General features: G+C 48.6%; 1 protein-coding gene across 9 annotated transcripts in view; it reads right to left on the bottom strand.

The window, feature by feature from the left end:
* Positions 1-14,710, bottom strand: part of R3HDM2 (R3H domain containing 2) — a 56,725-nt gene that overhangs the window by 7,025 nt on the left and 34,990 nt on the right. For 6 of the 9 annotated variants that reach the window (XM_084499741.1, XM_084499736.1, XM_084499735.1 and 3 more), the window contains 10 exons: positions 14,494-14,620; positions 13,246-13,324; positions 12,466-12,525; positions 11,274-11,414; positions 10,788-10,896; positions 9,971-10,066; positions 8,422-8,453; positions 5,690-5,922; positions 2,205-2,389; positions 292-381 (listed from right to left, as the gene is read on the bottom strand). In XM_084499741.1, coding sequence (XP_084355867.1) covers positions 292-381; positions 2,205-2,389; positions 5,690-5,922; positions 8,422-8,453; positions 9,971-10,066; positions 10,788-10,896; positions 11,274-11,414; positions 12,466-12,525; positions 13,246-13,324; positions 14,494-14,620 — 1,152 coding nt within the window. Of the gene's footprint in view, positions 1-291; positions 382-2,204; positions 2,390-5,689; positions 5,923-8,421; positions 8,454-9,970; positions 10,067-10,787; positions 10,897-11,273; positions 11,415-12,465; positions 12,526-13,245; positions 13,325-14,493; positions 14,623-14,710 lie in introns of those variants that run through there. The other 3 variants (XM_084499739.1, XM_084499740.1, XM_084499742.1) reach the window with 2 other exon arrangements.

The following is a 14,710-nucleotide window of genomic DNA, read 5'->3' as shown; positions in this document are numbered from 1 at the left end:
CAGCAGCGGCCCCTGGACCCCAGTGCTGGGCACAAGCAGCTCTTCCCAGTGGAACTCTGGGCTTGGCACTTACTCTTCCCCAGCCTCTTTCTAAGACCAGACACTCCAGCAGTGCCCGGCACTGGTGGGTCCCACAGCCTCTGGCATCCCACTGCAGCGCAGGGCCTCCCTGAATCCCAAACCCACTGGGTGCAGTGTCTGTGACATACCTGATTAGCAAAAGCTCATACAACACAAACACAGCACACGAGTACAACAGAGGCAGTGCAGAAGAGGAAATGGGATTTATACCAGGTTGTACTGCTGGGGTGGAGAGACTGGCAAGAGGACTTGGGGGCAGGAGCTTGGAGAATACTGAACAGGCTGCAGCGCTGGGACCGGCTGAGACCAGCAGAGAAGGGAGCAGAGGAGAGAGATTTGGGTTGGAGAAGGTAGGGGGGATGGGGAGGAAGGATAGGAGGAAGGAGAGAAAGAAGGAACAACAAGGTTAGTCAACTGAGCCAATTGCCAACACACAGAAGTGGGCATTGCAGAGGGTTGGAAAGCACGGAGAGCAGAATGGGAGAGCATTCATCTCTCTGTGAAGACACACAGCCTGGCCAGTTGCTTTGTGGAAGCTGTGACAGCTGACTGTGTTCACAAAGCAGGTCTTGCCTGGCATGAACATGACATGAGTTTACAAAGGTCAGCTACGGCCAACAGCAGCAGGAGAGTCATTTCCCCCCAGCACAACCTTTGTGCCTCTCCCACTCCACTGCCCACTTATGTATGGCACTGACTGCCAGCTTTCTCTGCCGTGCTTCTTGGCCTCCCTTACCAGTACCCCTGTGCTTCACTCTTGCCTTCTGCAGGGGCCCCTCTCACCGTATTGCTGGGAGGACCTGCTGATGCCTGTTCACGATGTGCTTTGGGCAATGGACCTGTGATGGTCAGCACTGGGCTGGTTTTTTGAGCATCTGATTTGCCCTTTGGTGAAACAGAAGGTGCGTGCACATGGAGAACAGTGCATCTGCACGCTTTTCACCAACAGTGAAATAAACAAAAAAAACGTGTTTCCAGGAGCTAAACAATTAAGAGAACAGCCAAACAGCGGAAGACAGAAAAAAATGGCCCAGCAAGATGGAGTGGTCCTGCACAAGTTCCAGAAAACCACTGTGTGTTCAAATCACCCACTCAGGGCACTGCTCTGCTAGCTTTAGCACTGGACTCTGGCTACACCTCAGGGAGTCACCTTATCTATAGAACTGAGATGTTGCCTTTGAGTTTCAGTATCCTCTGCAAACAGATCCACATCCCTGGAGTCGGTCTAAGGGCCCAAGAACTACAGCCTCTCTCCATCCTCACTCAGTTGGCAGATGACAGCAAAGGACATGGAGAAAAACAGATCTGTTAGCATCATCTGCAGTTAAAGGTACTTGAAGAGGCTTGCTTCCTCACACCAAATCCCACTGAAAACATTTGTACTTTACTGTACGCACCACTCTAAGCATGAGGGATCCTTTCTGGTGCATCATTTATAAAACTCACAGGCAGGTTGAGGTCCAGCACCTCAACTGGGGCACTGAGGACACTTCCCACACATATTACCCAGCTCTGCACCTATTCAGCACAAGGCAGCTTTGCTATCCCAATGTGCCAGCTCTTGTGCTGTGGTTTCTTACAGCCTTCGGAACTAAGTATGTAAGGACGACAGCCACAACTGCTTTCTCTAGGGTTCCATCTTCATAAATAGCCCCACAAGGCACTGGAACATAACTTGGGTTTAACCTGGGGAGGGTCTGGAGAATACACCCAGGCCCAGGCCCAGGTCTGCCTCTCTGCAGGACATCAGGTGGCTAGCCATGGGGTCTCAGCACTGAGGAGCTCAAACCCAGCTGCCGTTTGTGCCATTCCCTACTAGGAGAGCAGCCAGTCCCGGAGTGCAACTCTGCCGCTCACCAAAGGGCTACAGATGCCTTGCTAGGAGGGCTGTTGGCAAGTTGAGATGTCATGCATCATTTTCAGACACAGCAAGGCTCCCTGAACTTCCCCTACTCTGCCTCCAGCTCAGAGGGGCTGTTGCTCCCTAACAGGGAGCAAGTGTGAGTGCTCCCAAACCCCGCTGGGCAAATATGAGTCCAGAGCATCCTGGGTATGTATCGGCTCTGCTGGTAGTGGCGTGCCTAAGGAGTCCACTGAGCCCTGGGTACAGTGCAGCAACTCACCTGCGATATCATGTGGTTGCTCATGGCTGGCTGCTGCTGGGGTGCTGGTGGTAGTCCTTGTGGCTGTGGTGGTGGCTGTTGGGGTGGTGGCGGTTGAGACTGCTGGGATGTGCAGGGAAGGAGGCCACGGCTGGGCTGTGAAGAAGGGGGTTGGCTGCATGCTTCAGGGGCACCTAGTACCAGACCTTGAACAGAGAAAGGCACAGCAGGGTTGGTACCTATGAGAGAGAAGTCACGATTCATTGCCTGGGGTAGGGGTAGGAAGTGGAGGGGGGGATGGATCCTGGCACTCCCTCCTGTACTGCATCCAGATCGCGTTGGCTGCTGTGCAAAAGGGAGCTTCCTTCTAAAAAGAACAGGGTGAGCGGGCTGCAGGCTAAGTCACTAGTTTGCCTCACAGCAAACCAAGGTATTTTGAACCTTGGGGGATCCTCAGGTGTCCTCTTCCCTGACCCCAACCTAGCACCCTCACTGCACAGGGAGAGCCTGTGACCCCACTCCTCACAGATCTTCCCCTCTAGACCCTTCACTATCTTCATAACCCTCCTTTGGACACTCTCTAAGAGTTTTCAGTCTTTTTTATATGAAACTGCACACAGTACTCAAGATAAGGCTGCATCAGTGCAGAGCAGAGTGGGACAATCCCCTCCTTTGGCCAGCTTGCAGTGCTGAGCTTGAGGCACCCCAGGGTATGGTTTGCCCTTTTGGCTGCCTGGGCACACTGTTGACTTGTATTCAACTGGATGTCTACCACAACCCCCAGATCCCTTTCTGCAGGGCTGCCCTCCAGCCTCTTGCCCCCAGTCTGTACACGCAGCCAGGGTTGCCCTGTCCCAGGTGCAGAATCTGGCACTGGCTCTTGTTAAAACTCATGCAGTTGGTAACTCGCCAGCCCTCTAATTTGTCAAGATCTCTCTGCAAGACCTCTCTCTACCCCTGAAGAAGTCAACAGCTCCTCCCAATTTAGTGTCATACGCATACTTACTTCGTATGCCTTCAAGTCCTGCATCCAAGTAATTTAAGAAAACATTAAAGAGAACTGGCCCTAAAATGGAGCCCCAGGGAACTCCACTAGTGACTGTCTGCCAGCCTGACATAATTCCATTTGCTGATACTCTTTGAACCTGACTGTCAGCCAACTGTACACCCAACGTATTATATTATATTTATATAATATATTTAATTATTATATATTTTATATAATATATTTAGATAATATATTTATATATATTATTATTATATATTAAATATATTATATTTATCTAGTTGTATGCTGGACATTTTGTCCGGAAGGATGTCCTGTTTTGTCTGTGAAGAAGACTCTAGAAATGCCATGGGACTTCTACTGGGAAGAGAAACCTGGCTGGTAGCAGCAGTGCCTGACTGGTAGAAATGAGAGGTTACTAAATGAGGGAGCTGCTGGACATACTCATTTCAACTCAGTGGCATAGACTAGTCTGTGGAAAGAAGCTAGAGAGCTGTTCTCAGTCACAGCTCAGTTCTGCAGCCAGGCAAGGCCCCTGCTTGGATGCTAATGCGCTGTTGAGATTTGTCCAAGTGCTCACCCAGTGCAGAGGGGATCGAAGGAATCCATTAAATGGCGATACAGACCTAGCACGTGCACACCCTTTGAGCAAAGGAAAGGGGGGTGGCAGCGGTGTTTGAAAGCAATTCCTTCCCTTGGTAGGAAAAATTGTTAGGAAGGATCGTGACACACGCTGCAAGGCACCCAGCTGGGAAGTGCTCTCCTCACTGTTTCAGTGTTACTTCCAGAAATAAAAGGTCTTTGAAACTACTGCTCGAAGCCCTGTAGCTGTTACTTAACTAATTCTGCCTCTGATCTACTGCATTTCAACAGCTAATCTTCAGGCATTCTGCTAAGGAAGCCTGTATCATCAGCCACATGGGGCGAAGAAGGAAACATTTTGCTCACAGTTGCCCAAGGGCTGAATGCTGACATGGGAAAAGAGCCCCAAAGCCTGAGGCACTTCCTCCTGCACAGAACAAACACAGAGGATATGGTGTTTTTTTTTTTTTCTTTCTAGTGAAAATTCAGCTCCCCCCTCCCCGGGCATTTCTAATCACTCGCCATTATATTAAGCCTGAAGAGCAATTGGCTTCTGTTCTCAAGGGAGACCTGGAAGAAAAATATAGAAAGAATGAAAACCCAGATTTTTTTCTGCTTTGCTTTGCACGTGGCTGAGACAAATCTTCAAATAACTGCTCCCATCAGCTGATGAATCAGTCTTGGAGGTGGTTGCAATAATCAGAGTAAGCACAGCCCTGAGCACAATGGAAACAGAGTCCCAGGAGATGATGTAGCTACCTTCAAACTGCAAGATGAATGTCTGGCTTTCAAAGCCAGCCTGGGTGCTAGAACAGCAGCCTGGCTGCCTTTTAGATCCACCCCTTTATTTGGACAGATTCTTATGAAACAGTCTCATCACCCACAAGCACCAATTTGCTTCCTCTCCCCATAAAATGCTGGACAGCTCTCAAGCATTTGGGGACCCGTTGCCTACCAGTGAGAATGGAGGAAAGCAGACAGTGAGACAGCACTGGGTTCTGCTCACTGATATTGCACAGCAAGTGTAACCAGCTACCTTGCTTATCACCAGATCATTCAAATGAGAGCAAAGACCTGTGAGGCCTCTGCCACAAGTGACCTTCACAAGCAGTTAGTTGTAAATAAAGGACTCTGCTCCCCACTGTCAGTGCCAAGAGCACTGCACGTCCTCTCAAGGAGCTGTTGCCAGTTACAGGTTACTGGTGAAGTCCCACCACACCATTCTCCACACGGGCTGTGCTTTGCGCTATCTGGATGGAAAAGAACTGATCTGAAGCAGGCAAAGAGACTTCTGACCCTAACTCCCTTTGGTGTTCCTGAAACCTTGAGCTGTATTCAAGAGCTCTTCAAGAGCTGCAGGCCCAGCACCCTGCTGTTATGTTTGCTCTCAGGAGCAGGGTGAATCATTTTGGGGGAACATTGTAGGCAGATACCACTGAACACAGCCTTTACGTGATGAGACTGTATGTCTGATGAGACAAGCTAATTGGTAATGCCATTCCCTGGACCTCCTTTGCTGGAAAGCAAGGAAAAGTGCCAGATGGTTCATCCTGAGTAAGTCTTACGGCTGTGAGGGATTGTGGGGAGGAGAAAGAAATGGGAACATAACTTGCAGCTCAGCAGGGGAGAGAAAATAACAGAAGATTGGTAGCTTGAGTCCCAGGGCGTGGGACTGCATAACTTTTGCTTTGGATAACTCTGCTAAAGGGAAGTAAGTAATCTAACGGTGAGTATTGAAAAAGCAAAGGGTAAGCCAATTGGCATATCCCTGCCTGGGTACCAAACATGTTCAGATGATGTCAACCATGTCCCATTTTAACCAGTCACTGACCACAATAGCATCATGAGCCCCATCCATCCAACCCATGTCTGCTAGGTGCCCTTTGGCAGCAGGCAGACGGGGGAACCAATCCAGTACCTGCCCGGGATGTTCTGCTGGCAGTGCTGCCTTTGGTACTCCCGATGCTGTCCCCCCGCGTCAGGATGGAGATGCCACTGAAGCTGCTGGCTTTGGTGACGGGCGGTCGCAGGTTGCGGATGGAACCATCTGAGTCTGTGCTGCTCCACGGCCGAGGCTCCAGCGACTTTATCTCGCTCTCTGTGCTGCTCTGGCGGCTGCCTGAGGCCCGGTTCAAACTGTCCCGGTTGCCCCTGCAGAGACCAGCAGAGTTAGACAACACCTCCAGCAGAAAGGGGCAGGAGCAGGACCCACCGGTGCTGCATCCTAGCTCTCACACCAGGGTGGTGACCCCAGCCAGCAGCTGGCTCTGTGAGACAGCACACGGGCACCGCGTACAGAAATCTGACAGCAAACAAACAGCCTGTCTTGGGCATGCACCGTGAGGACCCAGACACTGCTGATCTTCCTTGGTGTGTGCTGAGAGCTGGCTGCTGCCTCTTTTTCCTAACCAGATGCCAGCGAGGGTCAGAGCATGATCCCTTGCTAAAGCCCTCCTTGTCTCAGAACAGAGAGCTTTACAGAGGCCTCGAGACAAGGATGATCTTGCAAGACCATTTTCTGCATTTCTGCACCAGTCCTCGTAAGGCTCCCTGCCCAGCTGGAACATGCCAGGATATCACTGGACTCAGGGCTGCACTCCCAGGGATCAGCCCCCCCTTAGTTCCCAGCCAGGTCTGGCCAGAACAGGATTTATGGAGCATCAGCAAAGCACTCTGAACAGCGAGCCTGGTTTACCAGCCCAGCTAAGGGATATATGCATGGGTTCCTGAGCCTCCACTGAGGAGGAATGGTGAGGAAGGCAACACTGGAAGAGATGCTCATGTAAAGCCGCACACTGAGCCGGGCAGCAGCTCCAAGCGACTGTGGAAAGAAAAAGACAAGCTGGGAAGAAACTTCTAAGGTGATGTCCTGGGCTGCTGGGAATGTGTGAGAACAAAAGAGAATACCTGGCCTGGCAAAGTGCAATGTTTATATCACTAAACAGGTGAAGGAATTGGACTATGCAGCTTCACAGCCCAAATCACAGGTGACCTAACAAGCATCACAGTTAAGCTTGGACTCTCTTCAACCTAAACCCTGAAGGCTGCTTCTGAGGATGTTCAGAGAGGTTTGGGGGGAGAAGGGGCATGTCATGGCTGACTTCTGAAACCCAGAACCCTCTCAAGTTGATTGCTGCTAACCTAGTTGCATAGTGATTCTGCTTTTTCTATGTCTGAATGCTCTTCAGACTCTAGGCACACTACCATACCCTTGTTCTCTGAGAGCACTGCTCTGGCAGCTTCACCCATGCCTTTCTTTCCAAAAGCCTTATTACAGCCTGTTTCCAAGTTTGTCCACCAGCAGAGAGCTCTCTGCAATCAGATCTGTGGTTCAGAACTGTTAATACAGGACTTACAAGCGAGTGAAAGAGGCAGCTGTATTTACTCTGAACGCTGGGCTTTGAGGGAGGTAAGCGTCTGCAGTTCGACAAGACACCAGCTCCAAGCATCACCACTGACGGAACCCCAATCTCTTCAAGAGCGTGGTCTGTCTCTGTCATCTCAAAATGAGCCTGAGGCCCACACAGGCTCCCTCTCCCCACCAGAGGAACCACAAGGAAAGTAAGTTAATCAGTCTCTGTAGAGACTGGGCACAACAGACAGGAAAGCTCTTAGCAGAGCCCTGACTGCAGCTTGGCTTCTCCTACAGCTGCAATCACATCAGCAATTGTTGTTCTGCCACTTGCTGGGTGCCTTTTTCTACAGCCCCATGTCTGATCTGAAAACGGTGTCCTGCCTTCAGCACTACCGCCACCAGCAGGCTCCAGCACAGCATCCCTGTAACTGTGCTGAGGACACTTCATTTTCCACTACAGCATTCCTCCAAAGGCAGCCAGAGACACAGGAAGGCTGAGAGAAGCAAAGCTGTTCCTTGCTTATATCCTTTTGTCCTGTTTGCGGACATGCTTCATCTCCAGAGCTCTGACTATTAAACAAGAGGGCAGTGGGCACGAGGGTCTCTCCATTTTCATTCTATTCTTTTATCCATGTAGCATCGACAGCCTCCACTGCCAGGCGGAGGGCTGTGCAAAGTGGCTCTTCAGGCTAAGTCCATCCTTCCAGCCTTCTCAGCCACAGAAAAACTACTTAATAGGGAAATGCTGCTCAAACATGTTCCCATTGCCCTCTGCAACATGCTCCGGTTGAAATGGATGCCTGAGATGCTTCACTGCCACCATTAAGTCATCCAGCTGTTATGATCAGGGGACTGAGGACAACTCCACCGTATCTGGTTGCTGACCCTGTCACAAGGGCAGGAGCTCTTCTACACCTCTGGGAAACAAGAGGCAGAATAGTTTGAAAACTATTGAAATCCTCTGGCTTTCCCCTTCCTTCCTGCCATTCCCACCTTGCACTGCTCCATTTTAATTGATCAATTGGCAAAAAAGGACTTGGAAATTGATGTTGCAAAAAATACAACTTCAATAACTTCACAAGCAGCCGTGCATGGAGCAAACTTACTCAGCAGGACAACGTACAAAATAAATCACAGAGATACCAAAAAATCTGCCTCCGTTTGTGAGAACTAGAAGAAAAGCCTTCTTTGGAGATTCTGTCGGTTAACATCAGAGAAAAGCATCATTATAGAGTCATGCAGTCCTCCACAGAGAAAGCCAGAGATACAGAAGGTGTCTGCTAAATAGTACTAACCTGCTGTCAGTGAGATATCCATTCTGGCCAGTCTGGAAGCACGGAAAAGACATGGAGATGGGAAGGAAAGAAAAGGGAGACTTAATAACTTCGAAAGCAACAAACCCAGGCAATTTCAAAGCAAAGAGGAGCAAAGCACTAACGGTATGGGACTCAGACACAATTTGTGTTGTGCACTAGTTGCGTGGTCACCCAGGAGTCTTGCTGAGCCTTCTGCACCTCAGATCCCATTTGGCTGTCCATCCAGGCCAACTAGAAGCCTTTCCCAATACCTGTGACCCTCAGATCTCTCAGGATTTTCCAAATCTGAGTCCTCAAATCTCTACCTCATTGCTCAAAGGCAGTGCTGATGGTTGCTTTGTCAGTGGAACAATCAAGGAAGGCCAGACATACAAGTGTCCTTACTTGCAGGCAGTTATCAGAGCCATGAAAAACAGTCAGAGGACTCAGCCCAGTCCACCTTGTGAGAGCCAGCCCTGCCTCTGCGAGTCAGATGCAAAACTCTGGCTCTGCCCATGAACACGGAGAAAAGGTACGTATATAACCACCCAGTGTCGTGTCAATATGGGACAGCACCTGCTCTACTCCAGGACTATCAGCAGAGCTGCTTACTAGCGTGTCTGGGTGGCTTTGAGTCTATCTACAAGACAACTCTGTGACTACCATCGGCTTGAGAGTATAGCTGAAACCTGATGACTTGAGGAGGGACTCAGCACAGTGGCTGCTTGAACATCCTCCTTGGCCTGGCACATGGCAATTCCCTTTAGGACAAAGGAAAGAATCGTCCCCCAGAAACTCAGAGCAGCAGGCAAGGAGCTGGACTTTAAACTTGACCCACAGCAGATCAGTACTTGGAATTGTCCCACATCCATGCATTTGCCACTTGGCACAGCACAGAGAGCTGCCTCCAGCTGGCAGACAGCACTCAGCATAGCAGGTGGAGCACAGCAGCTTCTCTGAGCCAGATGTGAGTGAGGAACACAGCTCTGCCTTAGAGGAATTCGACAAAGGGACCAGACTTCTCAAGCAAACAATAACCAAGCTGGACATTTTGTAAGAAGAAAATTCAGCATGCTCTCTATATTCATCCTATAAAGGCACAGAGCCCTGCCAGACACTCTAGGGCCAGCACTGCTTGCTCAAGAAATTGAAGCAGCAGTACTGGAGAGAAGCTGGGATAGAAGGCTGCTGCTCCTGTTAGGTTCATTGATTGACTTGTTAGTCATTCCAGAAATGCCACTGCTTTATCTTATAATCTTGCTGGACAGCAAGGAGCAAACCTGCCTCCTCTGTCAGTCCCCACACACTTCTACTGCCAGGTGAAACAGGCAATTTAGGGAAGGAGCAGACTGGGGAGTGCAGGTGTTGTTCCTCTTTCTCAGTGTCCTAGGTATCTTTGTTAGGAGCTGGAATTCACTGGTAGGTACCAGGAACAGTGTGAAATTTGTAGAAAAGGCAATGCTGAGATCTGACCTCTTAGAATATTCAAGGACACCTTCTGATACAAAGTTCCAGGAAGGTACCTGGCAAGTAAGTCATCCATGCTTACCTCTCGTGCAAATATCCGCTCCCTGACCCGCTGATACTCTTCCTCTCGCTCTTCTATAGATTTGCTCCTTCTCCCATCCTGCAAGGGGAGTCTGATCTGAAGGGACAAACACAGCTCAGCGGGTCAGCAGTTGCCAATGGCAGCAGAGGGTGTAGTCAGCTGCTGATACTTCTACATAGCAGTGTAAGTGGATGTGGATTGTGGAGTACGTGCATGATGCCTGGATGCAACGACACAGCCCTTGCCTTTGAACGTACCTCCTGGACACCTATGTCTAGGGATGAACGTCCTGGAAGACTCAGTGCACTCCACCTCCTGTATCACAACAACCTTCCTCCTGATGCAGAGGACTGGCAGTGCTGCTGAGCGCAAAAACTAGAACGTTTCACTTTGCTGATGGTTTCCTTCCAGCAGCACTGCGAGGTCCTGATGACTTCACAGCTTGACTTGCTGCAAGCCCCAGTGAGAGATGGGAAAGACACTTGGCAATGCTCAGCTCTGGGACTTTTCCAAGGAAACCTTAGCAAAGGCTTTCACCTTAAAGTCTGGCCCAGCCACCAGTCAATATTCAGGATATAGAAAGGTACCCCGCATAGAACCCCCACAAATTCTTTCTGTTTTTCTACAGGATTTTGTTAAGTTTTCAGAATATATCTAGATGCTGTTGTTTGTGTAGGGTTCTGCTGCTGTTTGGGTAGGGAAGCTTCTATCAAAGGTTTCTGCAGGACACCCAAGAGGAGTTTACAGTCATCCTCATCTTAGAAAAGTCTAATCTGACTTTCACAAAGTGTGCAGGTAACTCATTGCCATCTCTTACCTGATTATCATCTCGGTCCATGCTGGTATCATCTCGTTTTAGGATAAACCTCTGCGGGAACTCTGCATTCTTCTCATCTTTGATGTGCTCAGAGAACCTCTGCTCAGGGCTGCAGGAAGAACCAGCTCTTATTAGAAGGGTGAAAATGGGTGTAGAACTGTCTCCATAAAACCACTGCCTTGTAGGGACCGGGGAACAGATGTTTGTTGTGTTAAATCTCCTCTGTCTAACAGCAATGAGAGCCCCTAACCCTTCTCTGGGAACTAAAGAGAGCTGGAAAGTGCTTGCAGATACATACACTGGGGACTGGAAGTGCAGGATTCTTTGGGCCCTTCCAGAGAAGGAACAAGCCCATCTTATGGAGGCATTAAATGTGGTGGAAAATTCATTCTGCTCTGGACCATGCCAGGGCTCTTGTAGCGAATGGAAGGGCAAGGGCAAGGGCAAGGAGTGCTAGCCCACTTGTCCTCTCTCCCTCCCCCTTACATGCGTGTGTTACTCGTCTTGTTGATAATGACCGCCTTCCCGGTTTGGTCAACGTTATGGTCCATGCCGAAGTAGGCAGCTACCCGGTGCAGCAGCATCCTGTGGTACGAGGTCATCTGAGGAAACTTCTTAAACTGATTGCTGAGAACAGGGAAGAAAGCATTACAATTTAGAAGGCTTTGAAACAGACAGTGATAATCAGACACCAAAACAGAGAGGGAAAGGAGAGGCCACAGAGGCCTTGAGCAGATCCCAGATCAGATCACACCACCCATTTGAAGCAGTCAGCACTCAAGCACTGCTTCTTACACTGAGCATCAACGTGGGCTTACAGCTCTCTGCCAGACAGAACTGGGCTGATTCAAGGTCTCAAGCTGAACAGGCCATTTCTGAAACCAGATCATCTTTTGCAAAAATGCACATGCTTATTTCTAAGCAGAAACAGGAGCCAGAATTAGTATGTACAGTGACTTTTCTGATCCTATTAGACAAAGAATTCTGCAAGCCCTGCTGCAGACACCTATTCTATTGTAGCTTGAATATTATGTTCAGTTTTGGACCCCTCAGCAAAAGAAAAATACTGAGTTACTCAAGTATGTGCAGAGAACAACAACAAAGCTGGTGCAGGGACTAGAAAATAAGATTTACAAGGACTGACTGAGGGAACTGAAGGTGTTTAGTCTGGAGAAGAGGAGGCTGAGAGAAGACCTTATTGCTCTCTACAACCACCTGAAAGGAGGTTGCAGCGAGGAGGGTATTGGTCTCTTTTCTAAGGTGACAAGTGATAGGATGCGAGGAAACAGTCTTGAGTTGCACCAGGGAAGGTTCAGATTGGATATTAAGAAGAATTTCTTCATGGAGAGAGTCATCAAGCATTGGAATGGGCTGTCCAGGGAAGTGGTGGAGACTTCCTTCTTGGGGGCATTTAAGAGGTGTGTGGATAGGGCAGTAAGGGACATGATTAGTGATGGGACTCGACAGGTCTGTCTGATGGTTGGACTTGGTATCTCAAAGATCTTTTGCAACTTAGATGACTCCATGATTCTATTCTATTCCACATTCACGGGCAAGGGAAGGTGGAAGATGTCTGAGAGAACAGTGTGTCCAAAAGACAGACTCTTCTGGGTGACCAAGCTCCTAAACTGCAAGTTACAAACCTCTTTTGCTTAACACAAACTTGAAGATCACTTACTTGTTATCACTAATAAATTCCAGAATCTCCTGTTCTAACTTTAGCAGCATCATTCTATCCCTGTCAAAAAAAGAAAAAGGAAAAAGTCACCTTTAGAGATAGTGAAGCACAGCTTCCTCTGCGTGGTACCCGCCAGGAGCAATCAACAGTATTAACTGAGCTTTACACATCCTCCACAGCAATGAACTAAAAAGCTCTGTATTTTTGCCTATATAGTAAATTAATTGCCAGATTTTTTTTCCAGTTTAGAGTTCTTGTTTTCATAATAATTTTTTTGTGCTTGGCTTTTGGTAATACCAAATCTCTGCTCTGCTGGAAGCTCCAGTGGTAGAGACTCCAGCTTTGCTATTCTTATGCCAGCATTCAGCTTCATGATGTTTATTACTGACATGGGAGCAGTTCCTTTGCAGGCTAATATTTGGCAGTCATTTTTGTAAAGGGTTTTAAGGCAATCCAGATTACTTCCTGCTTGCATTCAAACAAATTCCTCTTCCTCTTTCTCTGTCTCCATAATATATGGGCACGTTTTGATTGACTGCAGTACATGAAGTTGCAGTTGTGTTTTTTGTTTCCACACTGCTCCAGCAAGACTCTCTGAATACCAAAAAGTAAAACACACTTTCAAGTACTTTCCACAGTCGCTGCTTCCCTCTCCTCCCAAGATACATGCAGACATACACACAAACATCATGAGTTTAGGGTCAATTAGAGAAGCATTGGTCACCAGGTACTCCCTCCCTTCATTCCATCAGCAAGTTCTTTTACTGACTAGGGACCTACCTCGGGTTTTTTTTCAGTGTATTTACTAAAAATTCATGTAAATCTATTCCAGTGGAGTCTGTATATTCCTGGCTGGAATCTGAAACAACAATAGCAGCAGAACAAATTAACAAAACACTGCAATAGAAGAATAGGTTGAAGGGAAGAGGTACGTGTCTCAGCAATGACTCACTACATGCATGAGGATGATGTCCCCACACGGCTGCTGCAGGAAATTCAGCCTCATTACCAGCACTGACCATTCACAGCAGGCAGTGAGGAAGAAAGGCCCATCCTGTTACCGCACTGATTGGGTTGAGACCTGCATCACCTTGGCTAAAGTCCAGCTTCTAGCACAGAATCTGAACGCGACCTTGAGGTCAAGTCTCTTGATCTGAGAAATGGGGACTGCATTCCTTGCCTCTGTGGGCAGCAGGAGGACCAGAAAGCTATGTACAGGGCACTACGAGCACAAGACCCCATAAGGAGGATGCCAAAGAGATGGAGAACACAGTTCACAAAGGGAAACCTTGCCCCTGAAGCCTGTTCAGAGCACATTCCAACCACTCAGAGCACATTGAGGGATAGTCCAGACAGTTACAGGAGGCCCCTGCAAGTGTAATATATCGTGCTTTTGTAGAAATAAGCAACTTCCGCACCTTTGATTCTGCAAGCTACTTAACTGAAGAGCCCCGCTGGCCCGGTTCTTCCCCTTTCCTCACACCCTTTTTAATTTTAGAAGTAACTGCAGAAAAAAACAGTAAATCAGTAACTGTATCTGCACTGGTGCAGGCACGCCCTCTGTGCAAAGATTTAAGGTGCAATTTGCTCAACAGATCAAATGTGCATCTTTTAGCCATTTCTGTGCCCCAAAATCAAACACACAGGATCATACAGCACAAACTTAGCTCACCTCCTTGCAACCTCACATCTTGGCACCGGTGGCAGGTTTTCAGAAAAGCAAAACTAAACTGAAACCAGGAGCCTATGCAGTGGCTCTTCCTAGTTTTGCACCTGCACATCTAAAAAGCCACCACACCACTCTAAAGGCACAGGAAGCCTGCAAGTCTGTTGGGGCACATGACAATCCAGAGAAACCCTTGCCCTCCCTCACCATGCTTTGCTCCAGAAAGGATGTGATAAAGATGACACATTCCTGTACAGTCATCAGCAGAGATAACCCCTCTGCTTCCAGCAACTGCACCCCTGGCCAGCAGAATCCCCAAAGTGGGTAAGACCAGACTCGCTCTGTCCATAAAAGCACCTGACCTCGAGACAGCATTTTCCTTGGTGCCTTGTCTTTATTCTTGTCTTTTTCTTCTTTCTCAGCCCCATCTTTCGTGGACTTTTCCTCTTCCTTGTCAGAAGGGCAGCTAACGTGCAACTGAATGATGTCCTGGAACAAAACAAACCAGGCTGGTCTGAGTCACTTGGACCCTCCCTGGAATCACTGCCATGGTTAGAGATGTTGGCAGCTGAGAAAGGC

Source organism: Aythya ferina, assembly GCF_964211825.1.
Source record: "Aythya ferina genome assembly, chromosome: 28".
NCBI classification, from domain to species: Eukaryota; Metazoa; Chordata; class Aves; order Anseriformes; family Anatidae; genus Aythya; species Aythya ferina.
This window is presented reverse-complemented; position numbering and strand designations above follow the sequence as displayed.